Below are 20,964 nucleotides of genomic sequence, written 5' to 3' on the forward strand. Positions count from 1 at the left end.
CCTAGACTTTCCTAATTAAGTGTAAGACCCTCCCACCTAACTCAACATAGTAAGAAACTAGATTTGACATTTTTCTCTCCAGATTTTCTGTACTGTCTGTACATACTAAGTTCACAAATAGTGATTATTCACCTATCCACCAAACTTACTACCCAGTTGGTTTTGGTTCTAAATCTTTCCCAGAACAGCCAAGTGACAACTCAAGCAGTTGACTACATGGGTTCAAATCATGTCTCTAGCATTCTCCAGGCATGTTATTACTTAACACTTACGTTTCAATTTCCTTGTGAGTGAGAAAGCACACTATTGTCAGGGGTGATGAATTCAACTCAAAAATATTTTCTAACTATATTATTGTAGTAGCCAGCATGTAATCTGAGCTCTCCTTCATAACCCTAATTCCACTTTTATTCATGTCTTCATCCTTCTAAAGGGCTATTGCACCTAATTTACTAAATATTAAAATACAAGTTTTTCAGATTTTTCCATCTCCCATTTGGGATGTTAGCTTAGGTGACAGGATGTCGCAGTTCCACATGTAGGAGACAGTATTTTTTTTTCTTAGTAGCATGCAACAAAAGTGCACCTTAAAACTGCGGTGTCACAGACTACTAGTGCAACCTCACCTATTTGTCTACCCTTCTTTCTGATCTGCCACGTCAGGAAATGGTCCTAAGATGTCTAGTGCCAGAGAGCTAGACAAAACTCTGAAAAAAAAAAAAAAACTATGAAACAGTGTTCTACAAGGTATAAACTACTTCAGTATCATGTTCTCTTCATCTCAAGTACTTCTACAGCAGTAGTTGCATTGCAAAAACTTCTGAAGAAAAACGATTACCAACCTTCAACAATTTACCCGTTTGTTCACCCATTAAACAAATACGTGCAAGGTATCAGAAACTACCTGAGGCTCTGATCACACAGCTAAACAAATCCAACTTCTCAGGAGTTTCAGTCTGACTAAGGGGAACTAAAAACGTAAGTAGGTATTACAGAACCTACACCGTTTATAGAGGAAAAGCAAAGTGGGAAGGTAGATATACTGAACGCACCTGACAGCATGTGATACCAGTGACTGCCCCGCATGGTGACAATGCCAATGACATTAGACTTTCAAAACATTTCCACAAATGCAAGAAATCTCAATTAGGAATCTACTTAGGAAGCATTGATTGAAAAGAGATAGAGCCGGGCAGTGGTGGTGCACGCCTCTAATCCTAGGACTCAGGAGGCAGAGGCAGGAGGATCTCTGTGAGTTCAAGGCCAGCCTGGTCTACAGAGCAAGTTCCAGGACAAAAAAAAAAAAAAAAAAAGAGAGAGAGAGAGAGAGAGAGAAAGAGGAAATTGCAGGGGCCTTGGGTTCTCACAACCTACATGCTGTGTAGCTTTAGTTAACAGACAATAAGGACTGTGGCTACAGCTTCTGTGGCCTTGACAAGTCTTTGCCTTTTGTATTTTAGGAGGTCATAAATGTTGAATGAGGGCACATTTCAGGTCTAGGACTACTGCCACCTCTACCATTCCTGAACTCCCAAAATAGCTAAATGTTCTCTTTAAAAGGCTCCTATGCTCTGAAATGGATGTTCCCAGGTGGCTGCTATAACTCATTTCGACCTGGCCGAACAGGCATGAATAAACCTCTTTATTGTTGGCTTTATCTTCCCTGCAATGCTTGGGAATACAGAATGATCTCTAAAAGTTCACGCTTTATTAACTTCAAGAGGCACTGGGAAAAAAATTCTGTCAGTATCATCAAGATAATTAAGCACAGGTACCTTCAGTGTCCTGATATGATTCTCTGCTTCACTCTTTTCTTTCTTAAAGTGCTTCATCAGCTCCTGGATATTCTGTTCATGCTTCGTTTTCACGCTGTGCAGTGAGGATGTGAGATCTTTCAGCTCCCTCTGGTGAACGTCTCGTTCTAAGTTTAACTGTGTGATAATGGTAGCCATTTCTTCCTCTTTAGACTTGGCCTGGGCCATCAGTTCAGAAAGGTCCTTGAACACAGCTTTCTTGGCTCTCTCTTCTTCGGCCAATTTATTGGCGAGATCTGCTCGGATGGCACTCAAGTCCTTGATGGACTCCTGCATCTCAAGAAGTTTGACTTTGTCCTGGGCCTGGCTCATCTTTAGCTCTGCAATTTCTTCCTCCAGGCGAATCTTCTCATCTTTTATCTGGTTTTGAATCTTACTCTGTCTTTTCAATTCACTTTCCAGCCGATGGATGGTGTCAAGGGAATTCTTGACCTCCAGTTCAAGTTCAACTTGGTGAGACTGAACATCGCTGAGTTTCTGGTCCTTACAGTGAAGCTCCTCCTCCTGCATGGCACGCTTGGTTAGGACGTCATTCAGTTCCTTCCTGAGATTCTCAATCTGTTGTAATGCTCCATAAAACTGGCTTTTCAATTCATCCTTCTCTTTTAGAAGCTAGTGGGTCATGGATACAAGACGAAAAGATGGTTAATGCAAAATTTACCACAAATCTTCCACGTAACAAGATCAAACCTAATCCATAAGAAGAAGAAAATTTCACTAAATCATATTTGGCCTTTTTTAATGAAAAATATTTTTAGGATGGAAGTTGGAAAAGCACATAATCATTATATAGCTACATAAAATCACATATTATACTACCTCACTGGTATAAACATGTATTTCAAATACCTATTACCAAAATGTACTAATCCATAATGATCAACAATTACTTAAATGGAAGATAAAATCAAGCAAAGGAATGAAGAGGGGAAAAAAAACCTGTTGTGACTTACTAGATACTGAAATATTAAAACATTGCTTAAAATAACAGTAATGTATATTCCAGTGAGACACTCAAAAAGAAGAGATAAATGATAATATGGGGAACATAGACAACATCAAATAAAGGATAAGATACATGTGTGTCTCTTGTGATAAACTAATCAAATAATGTCAATGTCTGATAAGAAACACAGCAATAAACAAGAAACCTGTAGAGCCCACAATGATGGACATAAACTCTTTATAAGGCATGGGAAGGAACTCAAGAGAAATACATCTCCTGGAGGGGAAGTGTAAACTGGGCAACAGAGGCCAAGAACCAACCATCCTGGTGTCTGATTCTCAGCATGTTCATTTCAAAGGCAACAGTGGCCAGTACAGCCAAAGCTGTTTCCACCACACACTGACCAGGAGCGATGCTTCATGCTTGCTGCCCAAGCTCAGCACACCCTCCTTGCTATGACTTTTGTCATTTTAGTTCTTGTCTTTTACTTTTAACAGAGAAAAATGCTGTGTATACTTATGAAATGCTGTAAAGTAAATATTAAGGTTCCTTTCAGAATCTGGAAGGTCAATTTGAAACAGACTTTACAAAGATACATAAAATCACATATGTAAACATATGTACAAATGGAGAGGTAAGACTGTCCAGAGGGACAAAGGAGACCACAACAAACAGGGAGGGGTAAGAAAGAGAGGGTAGTGGACCATGAGGGAAAATGTATTCAACACACTATATACATAAATGAAATGAAATAATAAAAGGAAAAAAGAAAAGAGGGGTGACTAAGCTGTAACCTTTGACCTGAAAAAATTGAATTTTGCTTACCAGTTCTGCCATAAATAGGACCATGGACTTAAATTTTTTTAATTATTTATCTTCAAAGAAAAAAACAATTAAGTCATGCTATGACTCAGCACAATGGATTTCTCTAAATGCTAGAACCATGTTCTTGGACTCCCCAGCCTCCAGAACTGTAAGCCCAATAAAATTCTATTGTTTACCTTCAGTCTGTGGAGTTCTGGTACAACAGGTAATAGCCTCATACAAGTTGTAATAACAAATACAGTTCCAGAAACTAAAGACAAACATCTTGTTAAAGGAATCATTATATTTATGCTACTAAGGAAGATGAAAATACCCTATAAGGATAATAGGGCAAGGTTCTAAGAGGAGACAGCTTAAGTACGTGGATTTGTGCTTAACCCAAGCCATGAGTTAAGAGGCTTTCAGCTAGAGATGAAGGCTGGAGTCTCAGGACAAAACTATCTGGTAGAACATTCTTCTCCTGAAATTGGTCACAACAGCAAGAATCCTTCTTGTTCTCACAATGCAACAGGTCCAGAAATACAATGATTTAGTAGCAGTCCTTTGAATCCCAGGCTCTGCTACTTTACAACTGTCTAGTGTTCACCATCTTCCCAGTGTTCCAAAATCCTATCAGTTCACATGAGAATGGACAGCTCAAGCTGGAGAGAAAAAAGACACTAGTCAGGTCTGGAATGTTCTTCAGTAATATAGACACTGAAAACCAAGTGGTATTTGTATATTTGCTTCTGGCTAAGGGCTAGGTGTGGTTAGTTTAAAAAAAAAAAGTGAATAAAAGAATTGATAAATCCCAGATCAAGATTTTGGAACTGAAAGAGAGAATGAAGAACTATTATAGACGAAGAATAATCTGAATTGTATGAATCAGTAGCTCAAGGAGAGCCACTGGAAGATCACTGTGAAGAAGGACAACAGTGAAGAGTGAAATACGGACTTGAGTGAGATCCTGACAAATTCTGAATGACGACAGTGGTGTACGAGGGCGGGGGGGGGAGGGGGGGTCCAGCATGGCAAGCTGTGAGGAATAAGAATGAGAAAAGAATGTTCTAGCCAGGCAAGCACAAGAATGACAAAACCTTGGTAGGGGCAGAAAGAAGGACAGCTCCTGCAAGGCCTCACACTAATGTCCATATCACCATCTTAATTTTACTAAGGGGTTCATGGGGGAGGTTTTAATGTTATTCTCCATTTGAAAAAAAAATGCAGAAAATGCCAGTACTTTCCTGAACTGCATCTCATAGGCTGCAGCACAGGCTCAGAAAGTGGAACACATTAGCAAAGAGCCTTCTTACCTTAAACTATTAGAATAGTTCAGCTCTCACAGAGCAGGATATAACATCTCTCAGCAGGGGAGAAATTCATAGATGGAAAAGACCACAAGTGAAGATTCTTAAAGTCAAACACTATCAAGTAAAAAGCTCAATACACAAGCAGGCCGAAAATTCCGTCAATTCAGCAGGAGACAGAAAAGAAATGCAGAGAATACTAGCCATACTAACTCCAGTAGAGGAACACTAGGAACACACACACTACGATCAAATTCGGATTCCTAAGTCTTCCTCTTTATTTTTCAAAGCACATCTGAAAACCAACGATTTCCAACAGCACTGAGAAAAGAAAACAAGAAACTAAGCGGTCCTGACAGCCAGATCACTGCAGTCTCCCTGTGTGTTCATCTGCACACTACTCAGGTGCATCATGGTCCCTGGTCCTTGCTATGTCCTCTTCCTTGAAGGGAAAAAAAAAAATGACCTGGCCTTAATTTCTTTTTGATGCCATTTTTCTGTGATTATACGATTTTTGGTTAAAATTACATGTCCATTAGTAAGTAAAATAGTTTTGGGTCATGTGACCAAATTTCCCTAAATGTACAAAAGAAGAATAGAAGTCAGGGGAATTTGAAGAGAAAAGAAGCATTTAGTCTTTTAACACACTTTTACGCGGCAAATCTTAAAGCAGAATATAAATTATGCTACAAAGAGAAACAGACTAAGCATAAGAGCATTTTACAAATAAAAAAACTGTATCATTTAACTACACAAAATGGGTCAACACAGCTACAAAGTTATTAACGAACTCATTCATTCATCCTTTAAGCCATAAGATGTCATATTTGTATCATTTTCCTTTAAAATACACTTTCAAATGTACCCAAAAGTCATTTTATGAAACTAATTAGCCCCAAACTGAAAAGTGGACTAGTTATGCCTTAAGGTGTCTTTGTGATTTTTTTTCTTAAGAATTAAATGTTAAGTAAATACTCTATCTGTACCTGGAAGTTTTCTGGTGTTTCACCCAGTCCCGCAGCCACTCAGACCCAAGTAAACACACAGAGGCTTGTATTAATTACAAATGGGATGGCCTATGGCTTAAGCTTCTTGCTAGCTAGCTCTCATATCTTAAATTAACCCATTTCTATTAATCTATGTTTTGCCACGTGTTCAGTGGCTTACCTGCTGGCATGTTGTTCCTTGGGCAGCAAGCGGGCGTCTCTCTGCCTCTCCTTTCTCTTCCTGTCTCTCCACCTGGATTTCCTACCTGCCTCTAAGCTGCCTTGCCATAGGCCAAACAGCTATTTATCAACCAATCAGAGAAACACATATTCACAGCATACAGAAAGACATCCCATACCAAGTTCCTTACAGGCAATATTCACTAAGCTGCTCTCTGTCTCTCTGTCTCTGTCTCTCTCTCTCTCTCTCTCTCTCTCTCTCTCTCTCTCTCTCTGTGTGTGTGTGTGTGTATGTGTGTGTGTGTGTGTGTGTGTGTCTGTGTGTCTGTGTGTCTGTGTGTGTTACTGGGAATTGAACCCAGGGCACTGAATATGCCAAATGTGTACTGTACCACTGACCTATGACCCCAGCCCAATATCAGGATGTCATGCTCTATTTACTCTCTACCTTATTGTTTTAAAGCCGGTTTCACATTGAACCTAAAGCTTGATATTTTGACTAACCAGACTGGTCAGGAAGCCCCTCAGATGCACCTGTCTCTGATTCTCAGTCCTGGGATCACAGATGTCTACCACTGTACCTAGCTTTTAGATAGCTTTTTAAGACCCAATTGCAAGTTTTCATACTTGTACAGCAAGTATGTACTAGCTACTGGATACTTTTTAAATTTTCCAAAATTATTCACCACATATTTGTACATCACAGATTTACCAGACACTTGCAGCCTCTGTGAAACATTTCTAATCCTTTCTCTTTTGATTAACCATTGCTCGAACTGCGACATGCTGCATTAATTTTTAAGGTTTTTAAAGGATAAATTACAATGCCTGCTGTGATAATTGTATTCCTACCCTAACTGCAGCAATCATTTTAAAACTACTCTGCTTATCATCAGTAATGATAAATGAAAAGAAAATAATTTTATCAGGAAGATTCTGAGAAATTTTTTAATAATTTTCATATTCTGAAAACTCAATCTAATAAATGATCAGCACCATAAATTGGGATACTACCTGGTGACATGGACCCTTCTAAATTACCTCTAATGAAGGAAGATCCACAGATAGCTCCCAGTCAATCAACAGCTACTCTTTGCTCTCTAGCTGCCTTCCCTTATAGGCATGGTCTCATAACCAGTTGCCAAGCCAGACCAACAACAAGATAATCAAGGTAAAGGAATTTTCTAGAATCCAATCAATTTAGATTAGTCCAAAAGCCTTAGGACTGCTTTACCTCCTGGCAACCCATCACTCACTGTGTGTCAGATGAGTTAAAACAAAAAGCACTCCACATGGAGCAGGTTTCCCTAATCTTAAATCTGAGAAAATGCATATTTAAACAGTAAAGCATCATGGTCATGCCATTTGACCCAAAATAAGCATCTGCCATTATAAGTAATGTCAATGGATCCTATAAATATAACTGTCCTGAATTTTCCTTTTATGATGCTATTGTTATTATTTCCAAAGAGAGTTCACTTAACCAAATGGTTATTCAGGACTATTTTGAGTTCTTGACAAACAACAAAGTATATATGATAATCCTAGACCAAACATGGACAAACATCAATCATGACTTTGTGCTTTATTCTTTTTAACATCTGTGTTTAGTTAAAACAAAGAAATAGTTGAAAATCAACATAGGATCATTAAATCTATTTAAAGTAACTGATTGTGTAAGAGACAAGATAATGTGACTACATACCAAGATTAGCACAAGGCTTTCTGTTGCTGTTAAGAGAGCATTAAAAAAAAAAAAAAAAAAAAAAAAAACAGCCTTGTGATCTGCTGGCACTGTTCTGCCAAAGACACTCTCAATGTCCCCATTTATATCAGCCTATGATAGCACCTCCCAGAGTAAATCATTAGTCACTACTACAGACTTAACCCTCTCCTTTCCACCCTGGCCTTAAATCAAAATACTCAAACAAAGGAGATTGGAAAACATGTGCAGTAGGGGGAGAGCCACAATGTTAACAGAGATTAAGAGATTAAGTGACTTTTCCTCTGGAAAGTTAGAATACTGAAAAATAATTCAAATTAGGGAATTCACAAGCTAAACTGAAGTGAAAGGTAGAAGATTCCTTCCCAATTCTGAAAAGGACCAAATATTAGAATCATTTAGAAAATTTGAAAAATCCAAACACTAAATAATGTTTTCCCTTCAACTAGACAATACTTAATGGCTTTTTGTCTGAGACCTATCAATAGCTGTAGACACAGCATGGTCCTCAGGTGTTTAGTCAAAGGATGAACAAAGGGGTAGGAATCTAGCTCTTATACCTGATTGTTCTTTTCTGTCAGCTGGTCAAGGGTTTCAGCTTGTTTCTCCAAGGCCCGCTCCAGCTTCTTGTGCTTCACCTTCCACTGGCGGATGGAGTCCTGGGCCTTCATTTTCAGGTCTTCTCGCCTCTTCTCTGCCTCCTCTCGCAGGGCCTCTGACCTCTGGAATTCACTAAGGTAGTGTTCGGCCTGCTTGGTCGCATCCTCTGCGTGGTGAGTCAGCTCTGAGATCTGGAGGTCAGTGTGCTTACGATCGGCCTCACAGGTCTCAAAGTGATTCTGGATCTCCTTAAGTTGATCCAACATCTGCAATTGTTGTTTTTCCCTGTTCTCCAAGTCACGTGTTAGAGTCTAGAATTAACCACATGGAATATTAAGATTAAATTCTTATCAGGGTTGGGTGTGTACCATGCAAACCAAGACACTCTACTGTCACTGAGACAAAGGCCATCACCACCCAATTTCATTCACAATCAGTCTAGAATGTAGGCTTCATTTCTGAGTATTTAATAGTCAAATTAACTAGGGATAAAGTATTACCTATCTTTCACACTATATTCTTCTAATTGTCACAAAATTAGAAGGCAGTGCTGAGAAAAACGTGTTATTTTAGTAAAAATCTACCTACTGCTTTGTTTGACTGAAGCAAAGACAGTGATTTAAAATATGTCAGATTATTAGAAAACACTTAGAAGCAATTGTGCAGTGTTTCAATTTCTAGCAGCACATGAAATTTATTATGATAAAATAATAAATCAGTAGCAATAAAACGAGCACTGATGATGGAAGCACTGTGTTGATAATACTATGTTTAACAGCTCCTTTCAAAGATCCCCTGTGAAGGGGTCACAGTTATTTCCAGCCATAGTAATGTAATATGAGTCTAAACAGTTCTCTCATGCTGCTAGGAACTACTGCGGTACACATTTGAAAATCAACTTATTCAGGACAGTTCTTTAGTCAAGGCAAGTATCTTTAAACCTAAATTTCTTCCAACAGGATGGGGTGGTTAATTTTTACATTTGGAAGTTTACACTAAATCATGTTGGACAATATATATTTAATATGAGAATAATTAAATATTGAATGCAAAAATGAGAATAACTGGTTTTATACAATTAAAACAATGTTACTTCACTCAAAACTTTATAAGGAAGCCACAAGTACAGAAATTAAGCATTCATAATGTTTCACAAGAGATATCCCTCCTGACAGTCATTTCCATACACCTAGAAATAACAAATAACTCTAAAATGTCATTGTTCTTAAAAATAATGAATCCAACAGGCTAAAAAGATGCTGTGATTCAGAGGAGCAATAAACACCATCTATGTACCTGGAGGCATTGACAAATAGGCAGGCTAGAAGCCCTTACAGAGTTCTGGCCTCAAGAGCAGCATTTTTCAACCTCAATTTCATTAACCATGATCAGTGGCTCAAACTAAGCATCATCCGCCCTTAATTTAATCATAATCAAGCTACAATGCACAGAACTACAGAGAATAGGTATAGAGTAAGGAAGTAAGGGGACAGAAAGATCTCCTTAGGAAAGGGAAAGAATACTTACAGATGAGTAGGGAGGCTGGAACAGGAGAATCCAGTGGGGAGGGGGAGGATAGAGGGATACAAAGGATGGAATACAGGGAAAGACAGCTATACCTAAGGGCAATATGAAGGATATTATGGAAAAATAATATAGTAGAAGCTTCATAAAATATAAACATATTGAAGGTGATCTAAATGAAATCATCAAGTAATGGGGAAGACAGGAACCCAACTGGCCATCTCTTGTTACCAAATGAAGCTTCCAGTCCTGGGATTAGGTTAATCTAATTGAGTTGTTGGCCAGAGGGGTCCCATGGGAACCACCAAACAACCTAGGCTGTTGCCAAGACTATAGGTTGCTCTCCACAAACTGACAACAATGCTCCATTGCTGAAGACAACACCTACACAACCCATTGAACATGGAGAAGTTGAGCTGGTGCCTACATATAGCCTTCACCTCTACCTGCTACCAGCTTTGTTTGGTATAAGACAGCACTGCATGCTAACAAAAGAGAAACATAGACACCAATCTAACCACAAATCCTTTGATCTACAATAGAGTCTGGCCTGCAAGATAAACTAGAGCAATAGTGGCACAAGGCTTGTGGGAACAACCAACCCATTTCTGATATGACTTAAGGCTCACTGTCTAAGATATAATCCATATCTGATACTGCTTGGTTGTCCAAGAACCTGAGACTAGATAGCCCCGGGACCTAGAGTAAAACCAAATACTATTGTTTTAAAAAGAGGAAGAGGAAGAAGAAGAGGAAGAAGAAGAAGAAGAAGAAGAAGAAGAAGAAGAAGAAGAAGAAGAAGAAGAAGAAGAAGAAGAAGAAAATTAGCAATAAAATGACTCCTAATGACATTTTGCTATACCCATAGACCAGTGCCTTGCTCAGCAATCATCAGAGAAGCTTCTTTCTGCAGCAGATGGGAACAAAAACAGAGACTACAGCCAGACATAATGCTGGTTTGAGGCTTGGAACACTCAGCCCTAGATGGGATGTCTCCATCAAATCCCACCCCTCAGGGCTCCAGAACTCTGTAGAAGAGAGGGCAGAAAGAGTATAAGAACAAGACGAGATGTAGAACATCAGGAAAACAAGGCCCTCTAAATCAAGATGAGCAATGGTCTTTGAATTCACAGAGACTGAGACAGCATGCACAAAGCCTGCATGGGTCTGTACCAAGTCCTTTATGTATATGTTATGGCTTCCAGTTTAGTGTTTTTATGAGTTCCTGTATGTGCAAACAAATGGGTCTTTAGTTCTTGTGCCTTCTCTTGGGATTTTTTCCTTGTTTTTTTTTTTTCTTTTTTTAATCCTATTCCAATGTGTTAGTTTTAGTTTTATCTTACTATATTTTATTTTATTATCATCCCTTAAAAGCCTATTTCTTTTCTAATGAGAGACAAAAAGGGGTAGATCCAGATGGGAGGGAAGTTGGGGAAGAACAGGGAGGAGTAGAGAGAAGGATACCATAATCAGGATATATTAAGTGAAGAAAAAAAACTTTTTCAATATAAATAAAAAGTCAGTTTGACATTATAACAAAAATCCTTTTTTAAACAAATAACCATTCCTTGAAACAAGGTTCATTTTTAGAGCAACAGGCTTGCATCTGCTCAGTTCACCAAGTTCAAGGCAGCCTGGAAGACATGAGTCACTCTTTTGTCCACCCAAATCAAACAGGAAACTGAGAACTGTGCACTTGTTTGCATGGAAAATTCTACGCTGAGATCAGAAAACTCTAGTGATTGTGGTTTACCAAATATTTGCCCTTTTTCTACAAGCTTTACCAATATTCTAGAAATCAACCTTATTAATGGGCAACAACCATATGATTCCGTATTTGATGACAACAACAACAAAAGTGAACCTTGTTGTTTCCTTCTTGTCGCTTTTGGCACCAAACAACCTAAAAGGAGAACAACTGCAACTACCCTGTGTCAGATACCTGGCTCCTAGACACAGTGTAAATACCAAAGAAACAATTTAGTTGGGAAGGTATTCACAACCAACCTCTAATTAACATTCAACAACAGCGAAAGCTAAAACATGGTGCAGAACTGTCTACAGGCTTACATTCTACAGTCATGCCCCCATGCTATTTCACATTTTGGTGTCAGGCAACCAAGATTTGCTACACTTAAAAACCAGTCCAAGATGATACATTCTGTATGTGAAGGAAAGGTGCTGGACACAGTCTGATTCCAGAAGCTCTGTTTGTCAACCTTTGCTAAACCACCTGATCCTCGAAGACCCTCAAATCCAATAATTATCAATAACTAAATCCTTTAGTTATCAATCCCACTAGTTAGCATCTAATCTATAATAATAGATGCTAATCTATCCAGTTCCTCGACTCCCTTCCTGTTGCTAAACCTGATCATTCAGGAGAGGACCTTTTGCTTGTCATCCTTTCTGTGAGCTTTCAAACCTGGGTTGCTAACTTCCATAGTCTTTCCCTTTAGTCATTTTCTTGCTGACATCTCAAACTCTAAACTGCTCATCAACAAACCATCAGCTGTGGGTGAACTAGGCAGTTTCCTAAGCCCTACCACAAGCTCTGAATCTCTTAAGGAGAAAAATAAGTCACACAGGAAGGAGTATCAGTCAATTTAATCACAGATCAAGAGCCACTCATCAGCACTCAGAAAAATTTCCACACCACCATCCAATTTAAACAATGATCATTCCAAACTATCTCATTTAAGACTCTTACATCCTTCACCCACTTTTAATATGAACCCAGCTCTTCCTTCATAGGCTAAATTGAGGCCGTCACGGCAGGACACCACTGAAACAGTCTACTAGTACAATTCTGAACCTTACCAATGACTAATCTGTCTTCTCCTGAGACCTCTACAAGACTCTGTCATACTATACAAATGAGCCAGGAATGCTATTTCCTAGAGGCAACTTCTACCCTGAAGAACTCTGTATTTAGAAGACATAGAATTATCTCAGTCCCTATAGCATATCACTTCATGGCGTTTATTCTGTTTAAATGCCATCAAAGAAGAAAGTCAAAAACAAAAAACAAAAAAAAAACCACAGACCACAGACACTCCCATGTAACTAAGAATTCTTTCTTATACATTATCAAAATGTTATTAGATCTTCCAACTAAATCTGAAACTTTACATAACTCAATTCCATTTCTATTCTCATTCTTCAAGGGCAAGAAAATGTTGGTGTGTACTTATTTTATAGACCTCAGGTTTGGTGAGATCTCAAAGGATATAGAGGACTCAACACATCATAGTCAGACTCACAATAAAATTTAGTAAGAAGAAAGAATACCAAGAAAAATCAGCAAAGGAAAGGGGAAGAGAGGCTGAAACCCATGGAAAATAGGAATGAGTATCCAGTTCTCTTTCCCAGTGGAGTTAAATGTGAAATGCACAATCCCTCTAGAGGGAATTAACAATATTTATAAAATGTCATCAATTAGGAAAACTCATTAGAAGCTCCATCTATGGGATTTAACTATTGGATGGTCTCATAAGTGCCATTTGCCTATCAGATATCAAAACTCAAACTTCAACACAAAAACAAACAACAACAACAACAACAAAACCCCCTAGATATTCAACATAAATCACATTATTTACACAGTCTAAGCAAAGTAAGCAGTAGTAAGAGTCACACAAGACTGACTTCAAATCACAACTCTGGGACTCTGTGGCCTAAAAGGAACAGCTTATTCTCTTTGAACTAAAGCTATTCCATTTACAACATGAGCCAAAGAATATCAACTTCTCAGAGGAACCACTGCCCACACATAATCTCGAAATCACATGAATAGTGAGTGGCAAGCACATTTTCGGGACTTAGGGATGAATAGATTTTTTTTATATCTAACCAGAGGCCATATTGTGATTAGAAAGATAGTCCAGTATCTACATTTTAGAGAGGGGAAGTTGAAGCAGAGTGATCGATACAAGATAAAACACGGATTTGACGCAGAAAGGACTAGTCATAAGTCCTTATGACTCCATATTTCACTCTATTAATTACCTGAATATAGGCTAAAAAACTTTAATATCTATATAAGTGGCCAGAAACAAAAAGGAACCCTGAAATAGGAATTACATAAACATCATTGCACAGATATTTCTAGGAACTCAGGGAAAAAAAGAACCACAGGATAAGGCTTGAGTTGAGTTTAAATAAAAACCAGGAGCTAGGGTCATAGTCCAGTGGTAAAGTGCTTGCCTACAATGGGCAAGGCCCTGGGCTCAACCCCCAGTATTAGCGGGGAAAACCCTTCATACCTTGTTGGGCATGCTGGCTCAAGCATGTAATCCCAATACTTGGGAAGCTAAGGCAGGAGGATTAACAAATACTCATTATTAGCCTAGGGTACATAGTGAATTCCAGGTCAACTATGACACATAGTAAGACCCTGTCTCAATAAGAAACACTATATAAATGAATCAACAAACAGACAGACCCATATCAGAGGTGAACACTTACTACCTACAATGTCAAGACCCAAGACCATGTGCCCAGAGGAAAGTACAGCACAAGAAATGCTGCCTGGAAGGGAAGACACACTGGTGTAAGGAGTGGAGACATGATTTCGGTCAGTAGATTCTGTTCAGTAAGACTTAAAACAGGAAGAAAGAAGATTAGCAGGCAGTGTGAACTGTGAGAAAGAAAGGATCTGACTAAAAGAGTGGAAATGAACCTGAACAAGAATTTCCACCATGAGTCCCTAGTGGTTGATGGTAGAGAGTGACAGTTATAAAGGCTAAAGAAAGACTGGAAACTAAGGTCAGAAATTGGGCTGAAGGGATGTCAAAATCCACTTGGAACTTCAAAGATTTCCTGGCAAGGGAATAACATAATCAGACATGTAACTGAGATAAGATTAATCACTAAAGGACATTATGCTAATACTACATATTAAAATATTATAGCAACATTAAAAATAATTGAACATTATCCACTTAAAGTGGGAATGGACTTTTAGAACCAATTCTTTTCTCAATTCAACTCAATTTCAGCAAAGTCAATAAAGCTGGCTTATAACAGGGGAGAACAACCTGTAGCATGCAAGAATTAAAAAGGAAAAAGAACACTTGTCAGTCTTTCTAAGAAAAATCCTCTGCGTGTTTCTGTTCAATGCAGTAAATATTTACTGTGCTGAAGAATATGCAAGCTGCTAGGATAAAAAGACAAATGTGACGGTCTGGCTCTATGTTCTGTTGTTCCAGAGAACCACACAGCCTTGTAGGGAAGATGAAGAGATGAGTTCCTTCGCATACATGGGATATGGCTGAGCAACCCTTCTCTGTTTCAAATCTCACTTTCCTCACAATTCTAGCTGCCAAGTAAGTCCTGGTGTCCCATCCCCTGGTGCCTTCACATCATCAGAAGAAGTTTCCTAATTAGCAATAGTGGTCCTTGCAAAAGATGCCTGAACTACCTTAGGTACTGACTAGGAGATAAGTCACATTGCTAATGAAAGTGCTTGAAAGAAGAGAAGCAGGGATGGGGACATGAGACAGAAACTGAAAAAAAGGATGTCAAGCTCAGCCAACATGAGAATTCAATTCCCGGCATCACTAGAGGGACCACGGGTCTAACCTCCTAACCTCTGCTTTCCTCCAGCATTCTTCATGATTCTGTCACTATGAACCTTGATGTTGACACAGCAAAGTATTGGGAGGACAATGGGAAAGAAAGAAAAGATAAACAAGTGGATGGGACCAAAAGAAAGGTCCCCCCAACACTACCCAAACAACAGCTGATTGAAGGATTCAAACTAACATGATGTCACAATTGTTTGTTAAATAATTCCAAAACTTAGTGTAGCCAAATGAAAATATAATCATTGGTAAATTTTGTGTTTTCTACTGAAAACTAGTGAAAAGGTTACTTGTTAAATTGGTTCAGTTTTTCCAGTTTTATAACATTTGAAAAAACTGGGGAGAAAAGCCCTTCTAAATCCCAAGAGAAGGAAGTGACTATCATTATAATGTCTCTAGTAGCTGCTCTGTCAGGTGTGTGGGAGCAAACACACACACACACACATACACACACACACACACACACACACACACACACACACACACACACACACACGTATGTGTGTGTATATATATATATATATATATATATATATATATATACACATACATATATATATACCAAATATGCAATAGATATGGCCTTATGTTTATACACACACTGTTAAATGTACTTCAATAAAAAATGCACTTTATAAAATTATACAGATGTTTATATTGCAGTTGTTTAATGGACCACAAAGAGTAACTTTCACATTTTAATTATTATAGCAAATTAAAATTTGTATATTTTTATTAAGTTTAGGAATAATCATTTGGTTAAAAATCTTTGCTAAGAACATGTATTAGTGACAATATTTCTCATAAAAACTCTTCAACCACATGAGAATGATTGGTTCTACAACACAGTTTCTATAAACACACTGCTTGTCTGAATGTACGGGAACAGCACATTAACACAAAATGGCATCTCAAGCATTGGCATTCAAAGTTTTGTTCTTCTAAAACATAAGAGCAGTAGCCCCAAAGCAAAAAATGGTCAACAAGCCACTGGAAATAAGATTTCATATAAATTAACTATCATTTGAAAGAAATTCAACAAATTATCATTAATAATGACCCTATTAACAAAGACTCCCCTGCACTCTCCTGAGTTAGGCTTTCCGGAGTACAAATCAGATCCCTAAATGTCATAGAGAGATTTGGAAAGCAGGAGTAAGGCAAAAGGCGTGTTCTTACTCCCTCTTTGACACTAATGGCAGTCAAAGAGATGCCATGTTGTCCCATGATGAATAACCACTGTTTGCCTCAGAGGGTTTTGCAGCATCAGCTTCCAATGCTTCTTGGAAGTCTAGGCCGGATGGCAGGACCTGGTCTGGTAATTATGTAAACAACACGGAGGGTTACAAAAATATCTAGACCAGTTCTTCCCACATTATACATCAATATTAGAGTCTTACCTTTAATGGACTTAACAGGGTTTCATCTGAAATTCTCAGATTTTCAATTAAATCAGGCCCCACTCATCTCTGTTGCAAATTGGCCTGACATGCTATTGCATGTCTTGATGAACTCACTCATTTCAGGATAATTTCAGTGTTTTATGAACTGGTACTGAAAGGACAACTCATCAGTTGTCCAGTCAGAAGAACTAAGACAAGCTTCTTTGAACAAAAGAACTCAAATCAATCAAAGCAAGTCTGCAGCTTTGAAACATATCTCCTCAAAGCTAAATTAGGCCATCACTCACTGAGTCCATAATACAGAAGGCTTCTTTCAAAGTACAGGGATGGCAAAGGAGAATGCACACTTAAAATCAGGGAGCAAATTCTTACCTCAAGCAAAACGCACATTAAACTGATTCAAACTTTTAACAAGTTATGGAGAAAATAAGACATCAAGGACCAATTTAGTGCCATGTCAAAAGAGTTTTATGTAACTTTCCATTTCTAGCACATTAATTTTAACCACATACACTCTTATCATTTTCTTCCTAATAAGTAGAGAAATATATACATGACACTAATCCAACATGCTAGGTCCCTTAAGTCTTAGTGATTAAAAATAATTGTTTCTCCACACATCCTATGGGAACATATGTTAGTACTTGTATTTTTTAATGAAGTATCATACCAAGCCTAAGGAAAGTACAGGAAATAATGTTCAATTAATTAAATGCATTCATCTCTGTGAAGAAATGAAATATTAACGTGTTTCACTAACTGTAATGCTCATTATCCAGATCTTAAATACACATCTCTTCAGAATGTTTAACTTAAAACATAAGGGGCATATAGCTAACTTCTAGGACCCAGCAATATACAAGGGAAAATCTGACCCTCGTATTTTCTTCATTTTCTTCACACTCCATTAGACTGATAATTTCAACCATGTAACTCTTGATGTTTAACTTGACACTTTGAGAAAAAAAGTTCAGGGCTGGAGAGAAGGCTTAGTGTAGTGGGTTTGTCTCTGCCATGCCCTGAAGCTCCACCCCTAGTGAGGCAGCACATAGGTCCTAGGTACCTGCCCTTGGGTGTGGCCCAGACGGGGACCCTTGAAACCAGAGATGCACATACATTCACTCTCTTCTCTTCACTACCTCGTGGTCTTGGATGCTGGTACAGAGCAGGGGAACTTTCTATGATCCCTATTTCCTGTATTGGGAGTTTGCTGTATCGTGAGTTAACGCCCCAGTAAATTCCTATAATCGTTAATCTTTTTCCATGGAGTGGTAGCGATTTAATCACATTAGGTTGGTGGTCAAGAGCATTAGTTGCACCAGCAGAGGATTGAATCCCAGCACCCACTTGACAGTCCAAAACTGTCTATAACTCCAGTACCAGGGATCTGATCTCTGTGGGCTCCTGGCACAGACATGGGCCACATACATACTTGTAGGCAAAACACTTGTATACATAAAATAGTAAAACAAATCTAAAAAATTTTGACACAGTAAACAGGTATATTGTATAAAACTACTCTGTTTTCAGGGCTAAAAAAATTGGCTCAGAGGTTAAGAGCACTGGCTGCCCTTTCACATTCCAGAGGTCCTGAGTTCAATTCCCAGCAACCACAGGGTAGCTCACAACCATCTATAACGAGATCTGGTGTCTCTTCTGTCCTGCAGGCATACATGCAGATACAACACTGTATACATAATAAATAAGTAAACCTTAAAAAAACTATTCTGCATAAACAGATTGGTTTGGGGATCCCTCTAAATGAGTGGAACAAACTGCTATGTAAAGTAGCAGGCCAACTCAGACTGCAACCCAACTCTGGAGAGGCTACCTAACAGGAAAGACCCTAGGAGGGACACATGGATGATCCTGTGAAGGAGAAGTGGATGAGATCTACATGAGTGGACTGGGGGAGGGGGAATGGCAGATGGCAAGGAGTGGGGGGTGAGAACATAGGGAAATGGGAGGGTCAAGCTGGAACAGGGACATAGTGGGAGGGCAGGGAGGAAGACACCATGATAGATGAGGACATCATGGGAATAGGAAGAGGCAGGGTGCTGGGGAGGCTCTCAGGAATCCACAAGGTTGGCCCCACCTTGGTCTGCTGGCAGTGGTCCAGAGGGTGCTTGGACTTGTCTACTCTGGTGAATAACCTAACCGTCATGATAGAGCCTTTGTCCAGTGACTGATGGAGGGAGATACAGAGATCCACAGCCAGGCACCAGGCTGAGCTCCAGGAATCCAATTGATGAGAGAGAGGAGAGATACTGCAGGTGAGGGACGTCGAGATCATGATGGGAAAATGTACAGAGATGACTGTCCACACTAGTGGAAGCCCATGAACTGTGGAGCCCCCATGGGACTGGACTAAGCTCTCTGGATATTTGGGGGGCACCCAGGCAGGGGGATTGGGATCTGTCACTGGTCTGTGGGCAGGCTTCTGGAATCTGGTGCCTATGGTGTGACACCTTGCACAGCCTTGGTGTCGTGGGAAGGGGCTTGGACCTGCCTAGGCTCAGTGTGCTAGGCTCTGCTGACTCCCCATGGGAGACCTCGATTTGGGGGATGTGGGGATGCGGGGTGGCTTGGGAAAGAGGGCTGAGGTGTGAGAGGATGGAGGAGGGGGAGTCTGTAGATAGCATTGGAGTGAGTAGAAAATGTCTTAATAAAGAAAAATGAAAAAAAAAAAGTAGCAGGCCAACACAGGCGTCAGTGAGAAGCATATACCCATACCTCCCCAATATTGATGTAGTCGCAAAGAAGTCTAGAACAAACTACATAGGACAACTGAAGTACATTATGTCCAATTTCATACCACACACTGAAAATGAGAAACTCAATGTAAGCTAACCTGTACTGTCAATATAATGCACCATTACAGAGCAATGCATTATATTTCAATACATTGTTGTGAAAGACCAACCAGGCTAAATTTGGTGAAAGCTAATAGTGGATAACATAACAACAGAGTTAGATGTCCTAGACTGATGGAGAGATAAGGAAGACAGTGTGTCAAAAGATCCCAACTAAAGCCATACTCACCTCAGGTAATAGAAACTGTACATACAATGTAGAAGTGACATCAGATAGAGCACGTTGCCCAGAAAAAAGGTTTAAATAAAGTGTTTCATCCAATTCACTAAATTAGTTTTTTAAGGATGGGGAGTGAATCAGAATTACATAATACAAATATTATCTAAAATATCCCATTTCAGCAAAAATTATGACATTCAGCAAAACATGAAAGTGTGGCATATAAGTGAAAAGAGCACAGAAATAGCCTTTTAGGAAGAGTCCAGATGTTGAACTTATCAAAGACTTCACATTAGCTATTATATTCAAAGAGCTAAAAGAAACCTCATCAAGTAAAGCCATAAAAAGACAAAAGCCACTTGTATTATTCCTATTCAAGCTGCTGTGACCAAGTGCTGAAAAGAAGCAACTTAAGGTGGGGAGAATTTCTTTGGGCTCCAAGTTCCCAGAAGACAGTCCATCATGGCCCAAGGACAGGCTGACTTGATGACAGCTTGTAGCAGACACCACCAACATCTTGGCAGCAGAGTAAGCAGAGAAAACTTTGGCCAGGAGCAGGCAAAGTTGCACCAACTCACAGCCTGACCTAAAATCCCAACTTCTACCAACCATGCCTTCTGCTCCAAAGGTTCCAAAACTGCCTCAAACAGGCTTGCCAGCTATGGGGTCAAGAATTCAAATAACTGAGCCCATGGAATACATTATAATTCAAAACATAATTTTTAATGGGAAATCTGGAACTAAAATGTATGGTTGTAAACGGAAATGAAAAATCCACATCAAAGTGTCAATAGTTAATTTGTACTGCCAAAGAGTCTACAATCAATGGAGATCATGCAATCTGAAGACAAGTAAAGAGAATTTTGAAAAATGAATATAGCTTCAGAGAAATGTAAGACACCAAACACACATAATGAGAATACCGAATGAAAAGGAAGGAGAGAAAGGGGCAGGAAAATGCTGGATATGGCAAAAGCTAGAAAACTCCAGAAGTTGAAATAAACTATTAGTCTACATATACAAGGAATTCCAAGAGGAATAAATATGGGATTAAATTCA

General features: G+C 39.0%; 1 protein-coding gene across 1 annotated transcript in view; it reads right to left on the reverse strand.

Moving 5' to 3' along the window:
* Cep128 (centrosomal protein 128) overlaps positions 1-20,964 on the reverse strand; it is a 223,316-nt gene that overhangs the window by 99,919 nt on the left and 102,433 nt on the right. Inside the window, exons 15-16 of the mRNA XM_036205643.1 lie at positions 8,321-8,671; positions 1,776-2,426 (exon numbers count right to left, since the gene is read on the reverse strand). Of these exons, the coding sequence (XP_036061536.1) occupies positions 1,776-2,426; positions 8,321-8,671 (1,002 nt within the window). The remainder of the gene's footprint in view (positions 1-1,775; positions 2,427-8,320; positions 8,672-20,964) is intronic.

The sequence above is a fragment of the Onychomys torridus genome, chromosome 14 (assembly GCF_903995425.1).
Source record: "Onychomys torridus chromosome 14, mOncTor1.1, whole genome shotgun sequence".
Taxonomy (NCBI): domain Eukaryota; kingdom Metazoa; phylum Chordata; class Mammalia; order Rodentia; family Cricetidae; genus Onychomys; species Onychomys torridus.